This window comes from Rhinolophus sinicus, linkage group LG06 (genome assembly GCF_036562045.2).
Source record: "Rhinolophus sinicus isolate RSC01 linkage group LG06, ASM3656204v1, whole genome shotgun sequence".
NCBI lineage: Eukaryota > Metazoa > Chordata > Mammalia > Chiroptera > Rhinolophidae > Rhinolophus > Rhinolophus sinicus.
In genome coordinates, this window is record NC_133756.1 from 117,452,297 (window position 1) to 117,467,135 (window position 14,839).

General features: G+C 35.9%; 1 protein-coding gene across 16 annotated transcripts in view; it reads right to left on the reverse strand.

Annotated features, from left to right (window-relative positions):
* EMSY (EMSY transcriptional repressor, BRCA2 interacting) overlaps window positions 1-14,839 on the reverse strand; it is a 91,359-nt gene that overhangs the window by 62,128 nt on the left and 14,392 nt on the right. For 10 of the 16 annotated variants that reach the window (XM_074335743.1, XM_074335744.1, XM_074335742.1 and 7 more), the window contains 4 exons: window positions 14,597-14,772; window positions 12,796-12,948; window positions 10,631-10,890; window positions 2,328-2,604 (listed from right to left, as the gene is read on the reverse strand). In XM_074335743.1, coding sequence (XP_074191844.1) covers window positions 2,328-2,604; window positions 10,631-10,890; window positions 12,796-12,948; window positions 14,597-14,772 — 866 coding nt within the window. The remainder of the gene's footprint in view (window positions 1-2,327; window positions 2,605-10,630; window positions 10,891-12,795; window positions 12,949-14,596; window positions 14,773-14,839) is intronic. The other 6 variants (XM_019726437.2, XM_019726435.2, XM_074335747.1 and 3 more) reach the window with 3 other exon arrangements.

Below are 14,839 nucleotides of genomic sequence, written 5' to 3' on the forward strand. Positions count from 1 at the left end.
AGCCAATGGAAGAGATGAAATGGAATCTTTAAAAAGCCATCAATAAATTCAAAAGACGAAAAAAGAGGGAAAAGGAAACAAAGAACAGAGAGGACAAATAAAAGACAATTATCAATGTGGTAAACTTATACTCAACTATATTGATATTTACATTAAATGTAAATGGACTAAATCCTTCAATTAAAAGGCAGAGGTGGTCATACTGGATAAAAAAAAGCAAGACCTAACTATACAATGTTCATAAGAGATGCACTTTAAATACAAAGGTACAGATGGGTTAAAAGTAATGAAAAACACTAATCATAAACACTATCATGCAAACACTAATCATATGAAAGCTAGAATGGCTACGTTAACATCAGAAAAGGTAAACAAGGAGGATTACCAGAGAAGAGCAATATTTTATAATGAAAAGGAGGTCAATCCATCAAGAAAATGTAACAATCCTAAATGTTCGTACACCTAATAACAGAGTCCAGAATATTGGAAACATAAAGTGACAGAGTTAAAGGGAGAGATGCACAAAGTCACAATTACAGCTGTAGGTTTTACACTCTTCTCTCAGTAATTGATAGAACAAGTAGACAAAAAAAAGATAAGGATAATTTGAACAATTCTATCAACCAATTTAATCTCATTGTAATACATAAGCCCAAATGAAAAGTCAATTGTTCTAAAACCATTTATTAAATAATCTAATGCAGCATACACTCTTGGTTGCCTACCTAACTTTCTTTCCCCTCTGCTCTTTCTCCTTTCTAATTGAAGCCTGTTTTCCCTCCCCCAGAGGATCCACGTTTCTGGGCACTGGCATGTACTTTAAGGCAATTCCTAACTGATCTAACCTAGTCATGGTGGCCCCATTCCTTTTGCCAGGAACTAATTTAGGCCAGGGTCTATGACACACTTGTGGCCAACAAGACGTGAGGGGAATGTCCTTCTGTGGACTTTTGGGAAAGATTTTCTCTTTCATAAAACAAACCCAAAGCAGGGAACAACTTCTTCCTGTGCCCATTGTCATATCTGGACATAATACATGGAATTGCTGCACTCACCTTGCAACCATAATGGGAGCTATCTGGCACAAAAGTTGATGCACCAAAGAAAGCAGAGAAGAAAGTAAAAATAAACTCCTCGATGGTTCCAATGACAAACTAGGTAACTTAACTGGAACCTCTCTGCTTTTGGACTTCGGGTTTTGTGAGATGATTCCTTATTGTTAAAAGCCAATCAATCACTCAGTTAGTGCAGATTTATACAAGGTCATTCAATAACTTAATCCAATTTTGCAATTCAATTTAGATATTAACAATCCAGGGGTTCTGTAACAATTTATTAAACATTTGAATGACCAAAAGAATATATGCTGCTGTGAATACCAGTGAAGCAAACATAATAGTCCGTATTTGAAGGAATTATATTGTTCAGGTTACATTGGTAATTTTGAATAAATATGAAATACTTAAGAGTTTTAACATGAGCCCTAGGGGAAGAATAAAACTCGAAAAACATCAAACAACAGGTAAATATAGGGGAAAGAAGATACATAAGAATATTACCTGTGTTTTGTCTTGTGCTCATAGAAATTGAAGAAAAAAAATCAGGTATTAAACAACTGACTGGTTAAATAGTATGCTATTCAAAATTTTTTAATCCTAGATATTATACCCCTTCCTTTTCTTGTAAACAGGAAGAACAAGGACTTAATAGTGGAACACATACTAGCAAAATATTCCATCATGATGTAGTTCAGGAAGCTAAAAAATGTCATTTAGCAAACTCTACCAAAACATTCCAACCTTTTAATTTGGTAATCCTACTCTTGAGAGCCTATTCTAAGAAAATAGAGGGCTCAATTTAAATTCACAAAGATGTTCACTAGAGTTAATTCTATAATATCAAAACCTGGAAATACTCTAAATATCCAACATTAAGGGAATAATTTAATAAATTATGCAATAGTAACAGTACCTGGATTATAGAAAAATAGAATAACATGAATGAAGCAATGTTACATGAAGTATGACACCAAATGAAATACATATTTTTTAATTCCAAATTAATAAAAAATGTTATTCACATGGGTAAAAGGCAATAATATATTAATCTATGGATTTGAAAAAAATAATCTTGTAGTAAGCATATTAATATCAGAATCCTGAGTGACCCACTGCTTGACATTCTCAAACTAGGGGAGGGAGAGTGGTAATCTCTGATGAAACAGGAGGTACCTTCTCACCCAAAGCAGAAAAACACCCCCCGCCCCCATTTTCTTCAAAATTCCTGTATACCACAGGGACAGAATTACACGGCGCATCACCACTCACCTTGTGCTACTGTTGACATGACCACAGACGGTGTGGAAGATACCACAGCTGTTACTGCAACTGTACTAGGGACAGGCGATGGCGTAGAACTGCTGCTGCCACTGCTGCTACTGCTGACCAGAGCGGACTGTGAAGCAGTGATCACCACCGGGGATTTCTGGGTTGTGGAAGCGATGACTGATGTTGGTACAAGCTTAGTGACGGCTGCATAGTTATGGGATTTGGAGAGAATGTTGGGCACGAAGGTTGAACTTGGTGATGTGGTCACTATAATAACCTAAGAAAGGGAAAATAAGTTATTTTCATATATCTATTATACTACTAATGTATCTAGACTTGCAGTTAGTTCAAAAATAGCTTACGAAAGATGAAGAAACAATTCAACAAAAAGAAATTTACACCTAAAAATATTAAAAGAAAAAATTTTATGAACCAAATATTTTAAAAGACAACATTCAATGCTATGCAAAGTAAAGTGAAGTAAGCATTTCCATACACTCCTTAGGGAATATAAAGCAGAACAATCTTTCTACAAAGTAATTTAGATAGTCATTCATTTATAAATATTTGTTGAGCATCTACTATGTGCCAGGCATGGTTCTAGATGCTGGGGACAGTGGAATGAACAAAACAGACAAAGTTTGTACTTTCAAGGAACTGCATTCTAGTAGGGGGAGAGAAACAATTAACAAAGAAAAAGTAACTATAGGTCATGTTGGAAGAGACAATAAAAAAGGTGGGAACTAAAGGATAATGGGATTTTTTAATAAAGTATTCAATGAAGATTACTCTGAGAAGGTGACATTTGAACAGAAACTAGAAGTAACCAAGGGGTGTGAACCATGTTGCTACCCAGAGGAAGAACATTCAGTGACACAGGAAGCAGTAAATACAAGGACCCTGAGGCAAAAGCAAGCTTGGTATGTTCAAGAAACATCAAGGACCTAACGTACAAATTGAATTTATAAGATAGAGAGTAGTAGGGGCGGATTCAGAGCAGTAATGTAGGACTAGCTGGTGTAAGATCAGGTTGATAGTATATACCCTTGATGTGATATGATAAAAAAGTCTCTTTACCTCTGTGGTCTTCTTTCTGACAATCCATAACCCTAGCCTAATCATCAGAAAAATACTAGACAAATTCCAGTTGTGGGACATCCTACGAAATACTTGACCAGTATTCCTCAAAACTGTCAAGGTCATCAAACACAAGGAAAGTCTGAGAAACTTTCACAGCTAAGAAGAGCCTAAGAAGACATGACAAGTAAATGTAATGTGGTATCCTGGAACAGAAAAATGATAATAGATTAAAAATTAAAGGAATCTGAATAAACCATGGACTTTAGCATCAATATTGGTTCATTAATTTTTACAAATGCCCCATACTAATGTAAAATGTTAAGAATAGAACCTTAATGCAAGGTACATAAGAACTTTCTGTACTATCTTCTCAAGTTTTCTCTAAATCTAAAACAGTTAAAAAAAAAAAGTTATCTGCTAAGTGAAAAGTACAGTAGGGCAGAGACAGTAGAACAGGGAGACAAATTAAGAGGCTTTTGCAATAAAGCAGAGATGATGGTAAGCAAAGTGTTCATGGTAGAAGTGCTGAAAAGTTAACAGATTCTAAATTTATTTAAAGATAAAACCAACAGGAGTTGCTAACAGATTGATACAGAGAACATAGGGATAAAAGGCAGGAAAGAGACTTCAAGTTTAGCCAGTATGGCTAGAAAACAGTAAATGACATTGGGACAAAGCAGTTCAAACCAAGAGAACAGGATAGATCAAAGGTCCTAAGGTAGGAATTACTTTGATGTACTTAAAAAACAGAAAGCAAGCGATTGTAGCAAAAGCATATAGGGCAAGGAGGGGTTGGGAAAGTAAGCAGAGGCCAGACCAAATTTGTTGTAAGCCAGAGTAAAGAATTTAGATTTTATACTAAGTATAATGGGAAGCCATGGGATGACTTTAAGTAGGGAAACAACAAAATTTGGTTTTTATTTTATAAGATCATTCAAGCTATTATGTAGTAAGAGGCAAGAGTAGAAGCAGTGAAACTAGTAAAGAAGCTATTATTGCAGTAGACCAGGCAATGATAGAAAAGGAGAAGTGATCAGATTCAGATGATTTGGGGAGGTAGAATCAACAGGACTTGGAGTATGGAAATGGCAGGCTTAAGGAAAAGAACCAAGATTAGCTCCTAGAGCTAATATGCATGGGTTTATTTACATCTCCCAACAATCCCATGACACAGATACTATTATTATCCCTATTTTACAGTTGAAAACACAAAAATCATTTACAAATCTGTAATATCAGTTTTATTTTGGGTGAGTATAATGTGGTGTAATGATACCCCAAAACAGAGCACAGTATCTTTTTCCTCTTTCACCAACATTACTTGTACCAAGGACAGAAAACTGTGAAAAATCTAAAGAATTTAAGGGAGAAATTCTTTTTCATTTTTATATCAGTCCTAAAGAAGACCTGAAGTTAAATCAGTCAGTCAAAATTTACTGAGTATGTCTTTACTCAGTACTTACATCTCAAAGAAGCTTTGGCTATATCATTATTATACATTTTTAGTGTTGCAGATACTTAAAGACACAAGTACACGTTCATTACTTTAAGGAGTTTGTTAATTATTTGAGGAGTCAAGAGAGATATACAAGTCTTGACCAGCAAGCACCTATATAGAGTTGACCAGCATACTTCTACATAAATTTGATCAGCAAATACCTGTATAGCATTTATTACAAAACACCCATCAGCCATCACATAAACTGAAAAGAAGTAGACCAATATGGTAAAAAGACCAGAAGCCTAAGAGTCTGAAGAACCTAAGCTTAATCCTGCCTCTGCCACTGACAAACGGCAGATCCCTGGACATGTTCAAATCTCTAGGCTCCAGCTTTCATCTATAAAATAGGGATAATAATATCTACCTTGCAAATCATTATAAGGATTAAACGAGATAATGATGTGAAGCATCTAACATAGTGCTAGGCACATAGCAGGTGGTCAATATTTGGCAGTCAACAAATGGTACTTATTAGTATTAATAGTTTATTATTACTACTTAATAAATGCTAAAAGGATAGCAGTAAAGATGTTATAGATGAAATCAATCTGGAAGTATATAGTTTAATGTACTCCATTTTTGTTTCATTAAAAAATTTTAGATACCTTTTTCCCAAAATTCTGATACCCCTGAGAATCCAAAGAACTCATAGCTACTACCACAGCCAAAGCAACGGGGGTAGTGATGGCAATTAGGCTGCACAGTTGCCAAGTCCGAGTTGCTGGCAGCAGCTTCCTGGAGCACAGCGTTTCTGAGGACTCGGAGGCACAGAGGAGGCTTCGCCAAGGCTTGGCAAGGAAGTATGCGAATTAATTAGCAATGTCTGTCATGGGCAAGGGAAGGGGAAGCCTGCACACTTGTATCAAATATAACTAGAAATTAGTAGGCTTCTAACATTAAGACAACAAAACCTAGTGTCTTTAAAGAGGATGTTTTAGGTTATAGATACAAATTATAAAACATATTTTGAGATGTCAGTCTGCAAGTTAACTGCTGATCTGAAAAGGGGTTATCCAAATTTAGAGATCCACCTTGAAGAAAATTTACTTGCTTTTTAAAGTTACTTATTACAGCAGGGAAACCAAGTGAACCAAACAGTGTTTATTCAGGCCATAAGTCAAATTACTGACCTTCTAGCACTCACAAAAACTCCTTAAGAGTGCTGGGACTTGCACCCTAAGGATAAAATGAAAAATATCAATCAAGCACATGAAAGCATAAAGCCATATTCTGTTGCTTTGTTTATATAAGTGCTATAACCGATGTTACACTTAAAATGAAGGCACCACATTAACACGGGTGTAAATGTGTCTACCCTGAAAATACAGGACCTATTTAAATTTGAATCAAGTCCACAAATTCATAAATAATTATATTTAATGTAAATGTCAGTTTTCCTAAAATAATTCCTAAGTTGACTTACAAAGGATATGTGAGAAATACAAGGTGAATGCAATAATGTCAAAAGCCTTACAGCGATTTCAAAAAAAATCCAACTACCCAGCAAACCAGCAAAAGGAAAACAAAAGTCAAATAAAAATCCCAAAGAGTATCTATTAGTCATATCCACACTCAGTTGTCCAAGAAATAACAAAACTAACAGCAATGCGTACACATGAATTAAAAGAGTACAGTTTTGCATCTGGAACATAAGCAGATAATAAATATTTGTGGAATGAATGAGTCTTATTTTTAATAGAATTTATTTTAAATGTTTATTTCTTAAACACAGTAGCACAAATCTAAGGTTCTGAGCCTGAAATCTCATGGTATGGCTCATACATGACTTTGGAGATATGCCCTCTTAATAAGCATCACAAGCGTGACAACCTCAACTATTCATTCTCGATTGACAATTCAGAAGGGAAAAAAACAAAAACAAAGATGTGGTAAAGTCTGTAAATTTTTTTAAAAAGTTCACCAGTTTCACTTATTAGGTGAACCCCCATCTAATCCAAGTATTTTTATAAAGGTTTACCAAAGAAGATTGGAAAGTTAATAATGTTAGGTGACATTTACTGTGAGCTCATATGCACTAAATCAAGCACCTTCCATAAATCATCTCATTTAATTATCCTGATAACTCTAGGAAATAAGTACTATTATTAACTTTGTTTTATAAGGAAATTGAGGCTCAAGAAAGATGGTATTAGAGCCAGTATTAGAACCAGATCTATTCATTCATTCACTTATTCAACAAATACTAATTAGTGCCTACTACATGCCGGACATTGTTCTAAAACACTAGGGAATACAGTGATGAATAAGGTAAAGTCCCTCAACAACTTTTACTCTATGGGAGAAATAGGACATAGACAAATATGTAACATAATGTCACCTAGTTGTAAGTATAACAAAAATAAAAGAGTGAAGGAATAGAAAGACATGGATGGGAGATGGATGCTCTTTTAGTGTAACTTTGCTACACTGTTTCTCAAACACCAAATTAAAAGAGTAGATGAGGCGGGGAAGAGTGAAGAATTACTGATAAAATAAGATCCAGCAAAGAAGGCAGTAAAAAAAGTTACAATATGTTGACTTAAAAACTCACAGAGTATAGCAGATTGATGCCACCTAATATAGGGATAGCCCAGGAAGCAATAACTATATTATAATATTATATGAAAAGTGATATTCACAAAGATTACCTTGGAGTCATCAAACACAAATGCAAAACTTATGTTCAGTGTAATACTTAAGAAGTCATCAAAACTAGTCAATTTCTATATAGTAAGGGGTAAGTTTCAGTTAATTGATTAATTCGCTTATTTGGAACAGCTCATTTGCAATAGTGTAAATAAGTAAAACACTGCTTTTCATAAAATACCTGCAAGGAATGGGAGCTAACATTTTTTTAATACATATGTTATGTTACACTTTAAAATACCCAATTTCATTTAATCCTCACAATAACCTTATAAGATTGGCATTATTCTCAACTCATAGATGGGTAAACACTTAGAAAGATTAATGTATCTCACTCAGACTGGAAGAGTTGCGTTCCCAACCCAGTCCTCTTTAACTACAAAAATTCTTGCTTGATTTTAACACTACACCATAATGCCTCATCCTAAGATTGAAAATAAAATTACATTCCACAGATCAGCTCATTATCACTTGTAGTTTATTAATAAGAAAATAATTTTTAAAATATTTTTCAAATATCCAGGAATCTCAAGGAGGTTCATTAAATGAAGGTTATCATGGATCTAAAGATTCAAAGGTGGGGAAGGCCACACATTTAACACAAGACTTTATCTCCACACCTTTCCCCAAACTCCTCTAAAACAGTATGAAGGGATTTTTTTTTTAAAGGGAAGAGGTGCATAAATTTGTTTGATCAAAATGGAAAGGAAACAACAGCTATAAAGTTTTGGAAACTGGAAAACAGACAAGTAGTAACCAATCAAACACACCCAAGAAAGTGGAAACCTAAGACAGCAAAAAGAACAAAAACAAGACAACTTGCATCAGAGAACCCCAGAAAGACACAGGAATCGAGAGAATTAAATAATTTTGAGGTGGGGGTAAAAGTGGCACTAGAGAGAAGAAAATTAGTTGAAATTCTGTTTAAGCAGCATTTCGATCCCCAATTATCCTCCCTCATCCTAAAGACTACACCTAAATCCGAGGGAATTTGATGACACCATGCTGAGTGGGCTGGGTGATGTGCTGAGAACAGAGAGGTAAAGTCAAGTCTGGATACTGACTGGTGAGATTATCCAGTCCTCTCCCTCCATTTACTCTCAAAATACTCACATTGCTACTCTAGGTAGGAGATTAGAAGATTCTTCTCTGAGGAATCTGACCAGTCCATGAAAAAGCCCTAATGAGAGTGACAGCTTGGTGGAAGGAAAGGGTCATTGGGTGCTTCTCAACAAAACAGCCCAGCTAGGTCAACCTACAATGAAAGTCACCAGCCAACACGTCCCACCCTATACACAGAGTTTCCTGTCAGCTTTTTAGTGCTCACTTTCATATATAAACAGACAGCCAGCATTTAATGAAACTCTGAAATGAGAGAGAGAGCAAAACAAACAGATGAAAGGAAGTTACAGGTAAAACAGAAAACATGAAAGAAGAAAATAAAAACAAATTATCCTGAATTATCATCAGATAAGAGAAAATATTATGAAAGAGCAGAATGCTATTTTTTTAAAAAAGGAACTTCCAGAGAACAAAAATGAATTACTAGAAATTTAAAGTATAGAGGAAAAATGAAAAAATTTTATATAAGTAGTAAAGGATAAAGTTGAAGGATAAATATACAATAATACTTATAAAGCATTTAACTATGTGCTAGCTCTATTCTAACAGTTTTACATTTATTATCTCATTTATTTACACCCCAAAACCATAAAAAATAGATATTTTTTCCCCTATTTTATAAATAAGAGAACTTAGATCTAGAGCTTAGTTTTCCCACAGTCACACAGCTAGCAAGTGGCAAAAACTGGGATTCGAATTCAGGAAGTCTAATTCCAAACCCCAGGCTTTTAACCTCTATACTACAGTAGAAGGAAAAAGTAAACAAACGGAAAATGGGAGTGAGAAAGCACTAAAAAAAAAAAAAATTAAAGGATCAATATAGGCAGTTCAACATCCTGAATACTAGGTGATCCAAAAAGAGAGAATAGAGAAAAATCAAACAAATAATTTAAGAAATTTCCCAGAATTGAAGTACATGAGTGTCTAGAATGAAAGAGGCCATTGAGCACGCAATCCAATAGATAATAAGGACCCACACCATGGAAAATTACCTTGAAATTTCAGAACTCTGAAAGTTACTGAGTTTTCAGAAAGAAAAAGGATCTGAAATTAGAATGGCATTGGGTTTCTCAAAAGCAATATTAAAAGCCATAGCCAATAGAGTAATATCTTCAAAATTCTCAAGGAAAATGACCTCCATCCTAGGATAGTTCCCCTAGCTAAACCATCAAGAAAGTGGTAGGGTAGAATAAGGAAATCTTCAATCCACCATGCAAGGTCTCAAAAATGTACTTTCCGTCTACCTATACAACAAGAACCTACTAGAGGATATGCTCCAGGAAATGAGTAAACAAACCAAGAAAGAGGACAATCAGAATGTGGAAGATCAGAAGGGAGACCCCAGAAATACAACAAGTCTAGGGTGCCACCGGCAACCAGACAGATTAGCGTGGGAAGTCAGAGGGTTCTAATAACATGAAATTGACAGCATGCTGATGATTCAAACATACTGAGAGAACAGTTTCGGAATAAAGCGATGACAGCATACAAAGAATAAAAAAAGAAGACAACAATTATTCACTTAATCATATCCTTTCTTCTTCTATGAAACACTTAACTCTGACAACTTTGTTCCTCTGGCGAAGTAAAAACTGAGTTCCTAAAGGTAAAGTTACCTTATTTCCTATTACAGGTTAAAAAAATCTTTTACATTCTAATTTTTGTCCAAATGGCATCACAATAAAATAGAATGAAGGTCATAGAAGTAAGGGATCTGCCAGCTATGGTGTATTAGGCAAGTCAAGTCATTTGGCATCTCTGAGCCTCATCTACAAAAAGTGAAATACTAATACCTCTTCCAAAGCTTTACGTGCACACTTAAAGAGATGTGAACATTCCAGCAAAATGCCAAGCACATAGTACGCGCTCAGTGCATGTGTGTGAAATCTGCACCATACTGACTGAAAGAGATGGAAGCAGCCACTGGCAGGCAAAGACTCCCTCCAGAACATACCTTCTGTGTTGTCGTGTTTGTCGTCTGCGTTGATGGTTTGGTGAAGGTTATTTTCACAGGAGACATGTGGGGAGGTAAGGAGTTGGCAATGCTCTGCATGATATTGCTCATCTTGGGACTGCCACTCACAGGCACAGTGATGGTCTTGGAGACCGGAACCACGGCCTTTGGAACCTCCTTTAGGACAACAGGGGAGGAGCTAGACGAGTTCGTTCGCCTTCGTTTCCTGGGTTTTTCATCTTCATCTGAACAACTAACACCTGAAAGGCAATGACAATATTGCTATATTTATACCAAGCTAACAGTGTATTTTCTACTTTATTTTAAAATCTTTGTGTCATCAAGTCATCCGTCAGCTCTCCCTTTGCCTTAGGCCCAATCAGACAGTAAGTCCTATCAACCCTCCCTCAGAGAAGTTGTCTCTTAATGCCTTCCCTCCTTTCACTCTATGACCACATCAGGCCTTCTTATCTCCTGCCTGTATTTTAGGAGCAAGCTCCCAAAAGGTGTCCACACTTTTAATCTCTCCACTTCTTTTCCTCTCCATACTACTACCAATTATAAAATCTCACATCTAATCATGCCAATGCCTTGCTTCAAATTCTTTAGTAAGTAATTTTTATCTCCCAATAAGATGAGGCACAAAATCATTACTATATCATTCGAAGACCCGTATCTTTCCAAAAACGCAATACCCTGTTCCACCCAGGCATACTGAACTGCTCACCAGGCCCCAAGCCACCTCACCACAGTCTACGCACATGAAGTCTATATACTATTGTTCTTTGGGGAATGAATACCAGCCACCATCAATGATCCTGCAATCATCATCCTGCAAGCCATCTCCTCAGTGAATTCGCATCTCCTCTGAGCTTACAAGCACTAAGTCCGTTCTCTTCTGTATCACTTACCCCAGGGCCATGTGGCTGTCAGTCTGTACATCCCTCATTATCAAGGGGCTCCCAGAGGGCAATGACTAACTCTTATTGGTTGCTTCCCTGGTATAGTCCTTGCACATGTAAAGCTAGCTGAATGAATTATATCCCAAACTAATGTTGCCTGTGTGATTTCTGAGAATAAAGCAATAAACTTCCTGTTAGTTCAAACTACATGTTATGTGAAATGGTTTCTTCATGTTTGGGATTCACTTTCAAGGTTTTAAAAAATGATTAAAAAATAGGTCTCTATAGTTATTTTAAAAGACCACTTTGGCTAAATCCACAGAAATCAGATATAAACTTAATTAACAGTCCCAAATTCTTAGTTTTTTTCTTTATGCACTAAAGCCTCAACTGTTTTTGTAGACTTTTTAAAAAATCGAGTGAGAAACAAAAACCTCGCAACATACATAGAAAATCTCTACAGAGCAGACATAAAAAAAAAAAAGTATACGGCATAACTCATGGAACTGGTGAAAAATATATAAATATATATAACTCCTTACATGTTCAATTTTTAGACTCTAATTTAAACAAGGTTGACAATGATCTAAAATCATTCCTGTCTAAAACAGCAAACTCCACCTCTAAAAGTTACAAAGAAATCAAGTTTATAACTATACTGAGAAAAAATGAAAATCAAATATTAATGATCTCCAGTTGATACCAAAATCAGAAAATACTAACATAATAGACATGAAAAATAAAAAATGAATTTGCTATGAAACTGTTTTACAGAGTAGAATCAAGGGGTTAAAAACCGCAAATAAACTTCTAAAAATTACAGTCAACTAGAAATATAAAAAATGGACTCTCTGGAATGCTTCACTGAATCTAACAGATGTTACATAAGTAATTTTTAAAAAAACACTACAAAAATCACAATTACAGGAGCAAACACCAAATAAATCATGAATATATACCTTTAGTGTTTGCTCACATTTCTATTCCATGACAATCAAAACAAGTAAATACGTGAAGGATAGCACTGTTCAAGGTAGACTCCCCACAAAGAACAAAAAAAAAATTTCTCAACCCCCAGAACTAATTAAAAAGCAATATATATCTAGTCACATGTAAAGAAAGGAATTCTGTAGAACCTTCAGAAATGACCCACTGCTAATGGCCAGTGAACGAATGATTTAACCCAGGAAGGCAGACCTAATCAGAGCCTACGCTGCAGCATTCTGCCAAGATGGCCCTGATGACACTGAGAAGATCACTTACTTTTGACATAAACAGTACTTCCACTTGGCAAGACAACTACATTGGAGGCAGGACTGGCGGGTCTTGGAGACTTAACCGTTGCTATGCTGCCACTTGGAACGGGGGTAGAGGTTGGGGTTGACGTGGTACTTGTGTAGGAATAGCAAACCACTACTGAAGGAATGATAAAAAAGTTTGCTGTTAACTTTCACCAAAACTGTCCATGCATACAGAAAAATTATTTTTTACTGTAGGCCAATTTTAACATTTTCATGTGATCTGAAGTTAGAGGCCAGTACTAGGTATTAGGTCCACACGTTAAAAGCTATTCATTAGGTCCACACGTTAAAACCTTTCCTGAAAGTCATCACGTAACTGGGTTTTCCCCAAGTAGTTAACAGCTGTCTGCAGGTGACACTGCCAATGGAGAAGAGCGCAGTTACAAAGAAATCAAGCCTAAAACTGGACTGAGAAAAATGAAAATCATTGTTCATTCACGGCAGGAGTTAAACAGGCAGGCGTTTAGTACTTGTATTCCCTTTTAATACTATTAATAATAGCGGTACCAATGATGGGGTGATGGATAATTTTTCCCTAACCATAGCAATTTCCAATTTGGCTACTAGAGGGGAACCAAGGCAAGGTTTCTTTATTATAAACCAACTCAGTTGGGTCACCTGCCATCCAAGCAGTACAACAATAACTCAACTAAAGTAATGACAACATCATATTTCAATTTCTTGAATAGCAACAACAAGCAAGAACAGCTCATAGGCACCATTTGCTGAGTACCATGTACTAAGCTAAATTATTTCCAAGTGTTACCACTAATTGTCACAAAACCACACTCTCATTTAAAAGATGAGGAACCTGAGGTTCACAGAAGCTAAAAAACTTGCTTGAGGTTACATAGCTAGGAAATGGCAAACTAGGATTCAAACATAGATTTGACTATTGAAAATCTTATATTTTCTCCACTTTACCAGAGAGTTGGTGGATGGAAAAGGTAAAGTGGGAAGCAAAGAAAGATACCGCTCATAAAACGAATGAAAGAAACTCAATGGAAGCCAAGTTTGCACACTAATAACTGTCTCTTTCTGAATATAGCTTTTTTCAGCCTAAGAGAGCCTGGCATGATGAAAAGTGTATTTCACTCTGCTCCACAGCTCATTGCTAGTTAAGAAAAGACAATTCCCCAAAGTAATCTGACAACTTAATACATTATTTTCAGGGTCATTTTTATACGACACCAAAGTAAGCTACTAAAGTCAATCCAAATATGCACTCTCGAATTTAATATTATTCTTTGGTGACCTCAGGAGAATTCAAAGATTTTTAAAGCATTTGTCAATTATTAGAATAAATAACAGTAAGAATGCCTTCTCCATCTGTCAGGTAATCCCTAATGGATTCAGCACATTGACTGGAACAGAGAAGCAGCATATACCATTGATTCCAGGAGACAAAAACAGAGCTTGATATTCTAAAGTATTCAGTTCAGGATCTTTCCCCAGCAGCTAAATGACTTCTATCTCTTATTTATCTTCCATGTCACTCATTAAGGCCTTGAATTCACTCCTAACAAAATACACTGATATCAAAAATTCATTCCAAGAAGGTTTTTTGCAATTTTGTGATTCATATAATTCACACTTTGAACAAAAGGGAGATTTCATTTTGGCTGAGATGAAAAACTTTGCAGTTTCTAGTTTCAGAATAAGACTGGCTCACTGTGTTTTGCAACTTTTACATGCTGGTTAAGAACAGATGATTGAAGAATCTGAGAGAAGTCATCTCTAGATACAAACATTTTTCTACTCACCTTCCTTGCTTCCTGTCTCTGCAGGCACCGGAAGAGATGAATTGTGCTGGATAGCTGCATTGGCAACAGCGTTAGCTGTTACAGTGAAGGCAGTCTGAGGAACCAGCCGCGGCATCAGCGGTACCAATCGACGGCCTTCAATGGACCATTCTGAAGAGCTATTAGGTCCAGACATACTGAACAAAAAAGAAAATGCTGCTACAAGGGTTCTCAATCACTAAAAATGAATCAAATATGTTTTCT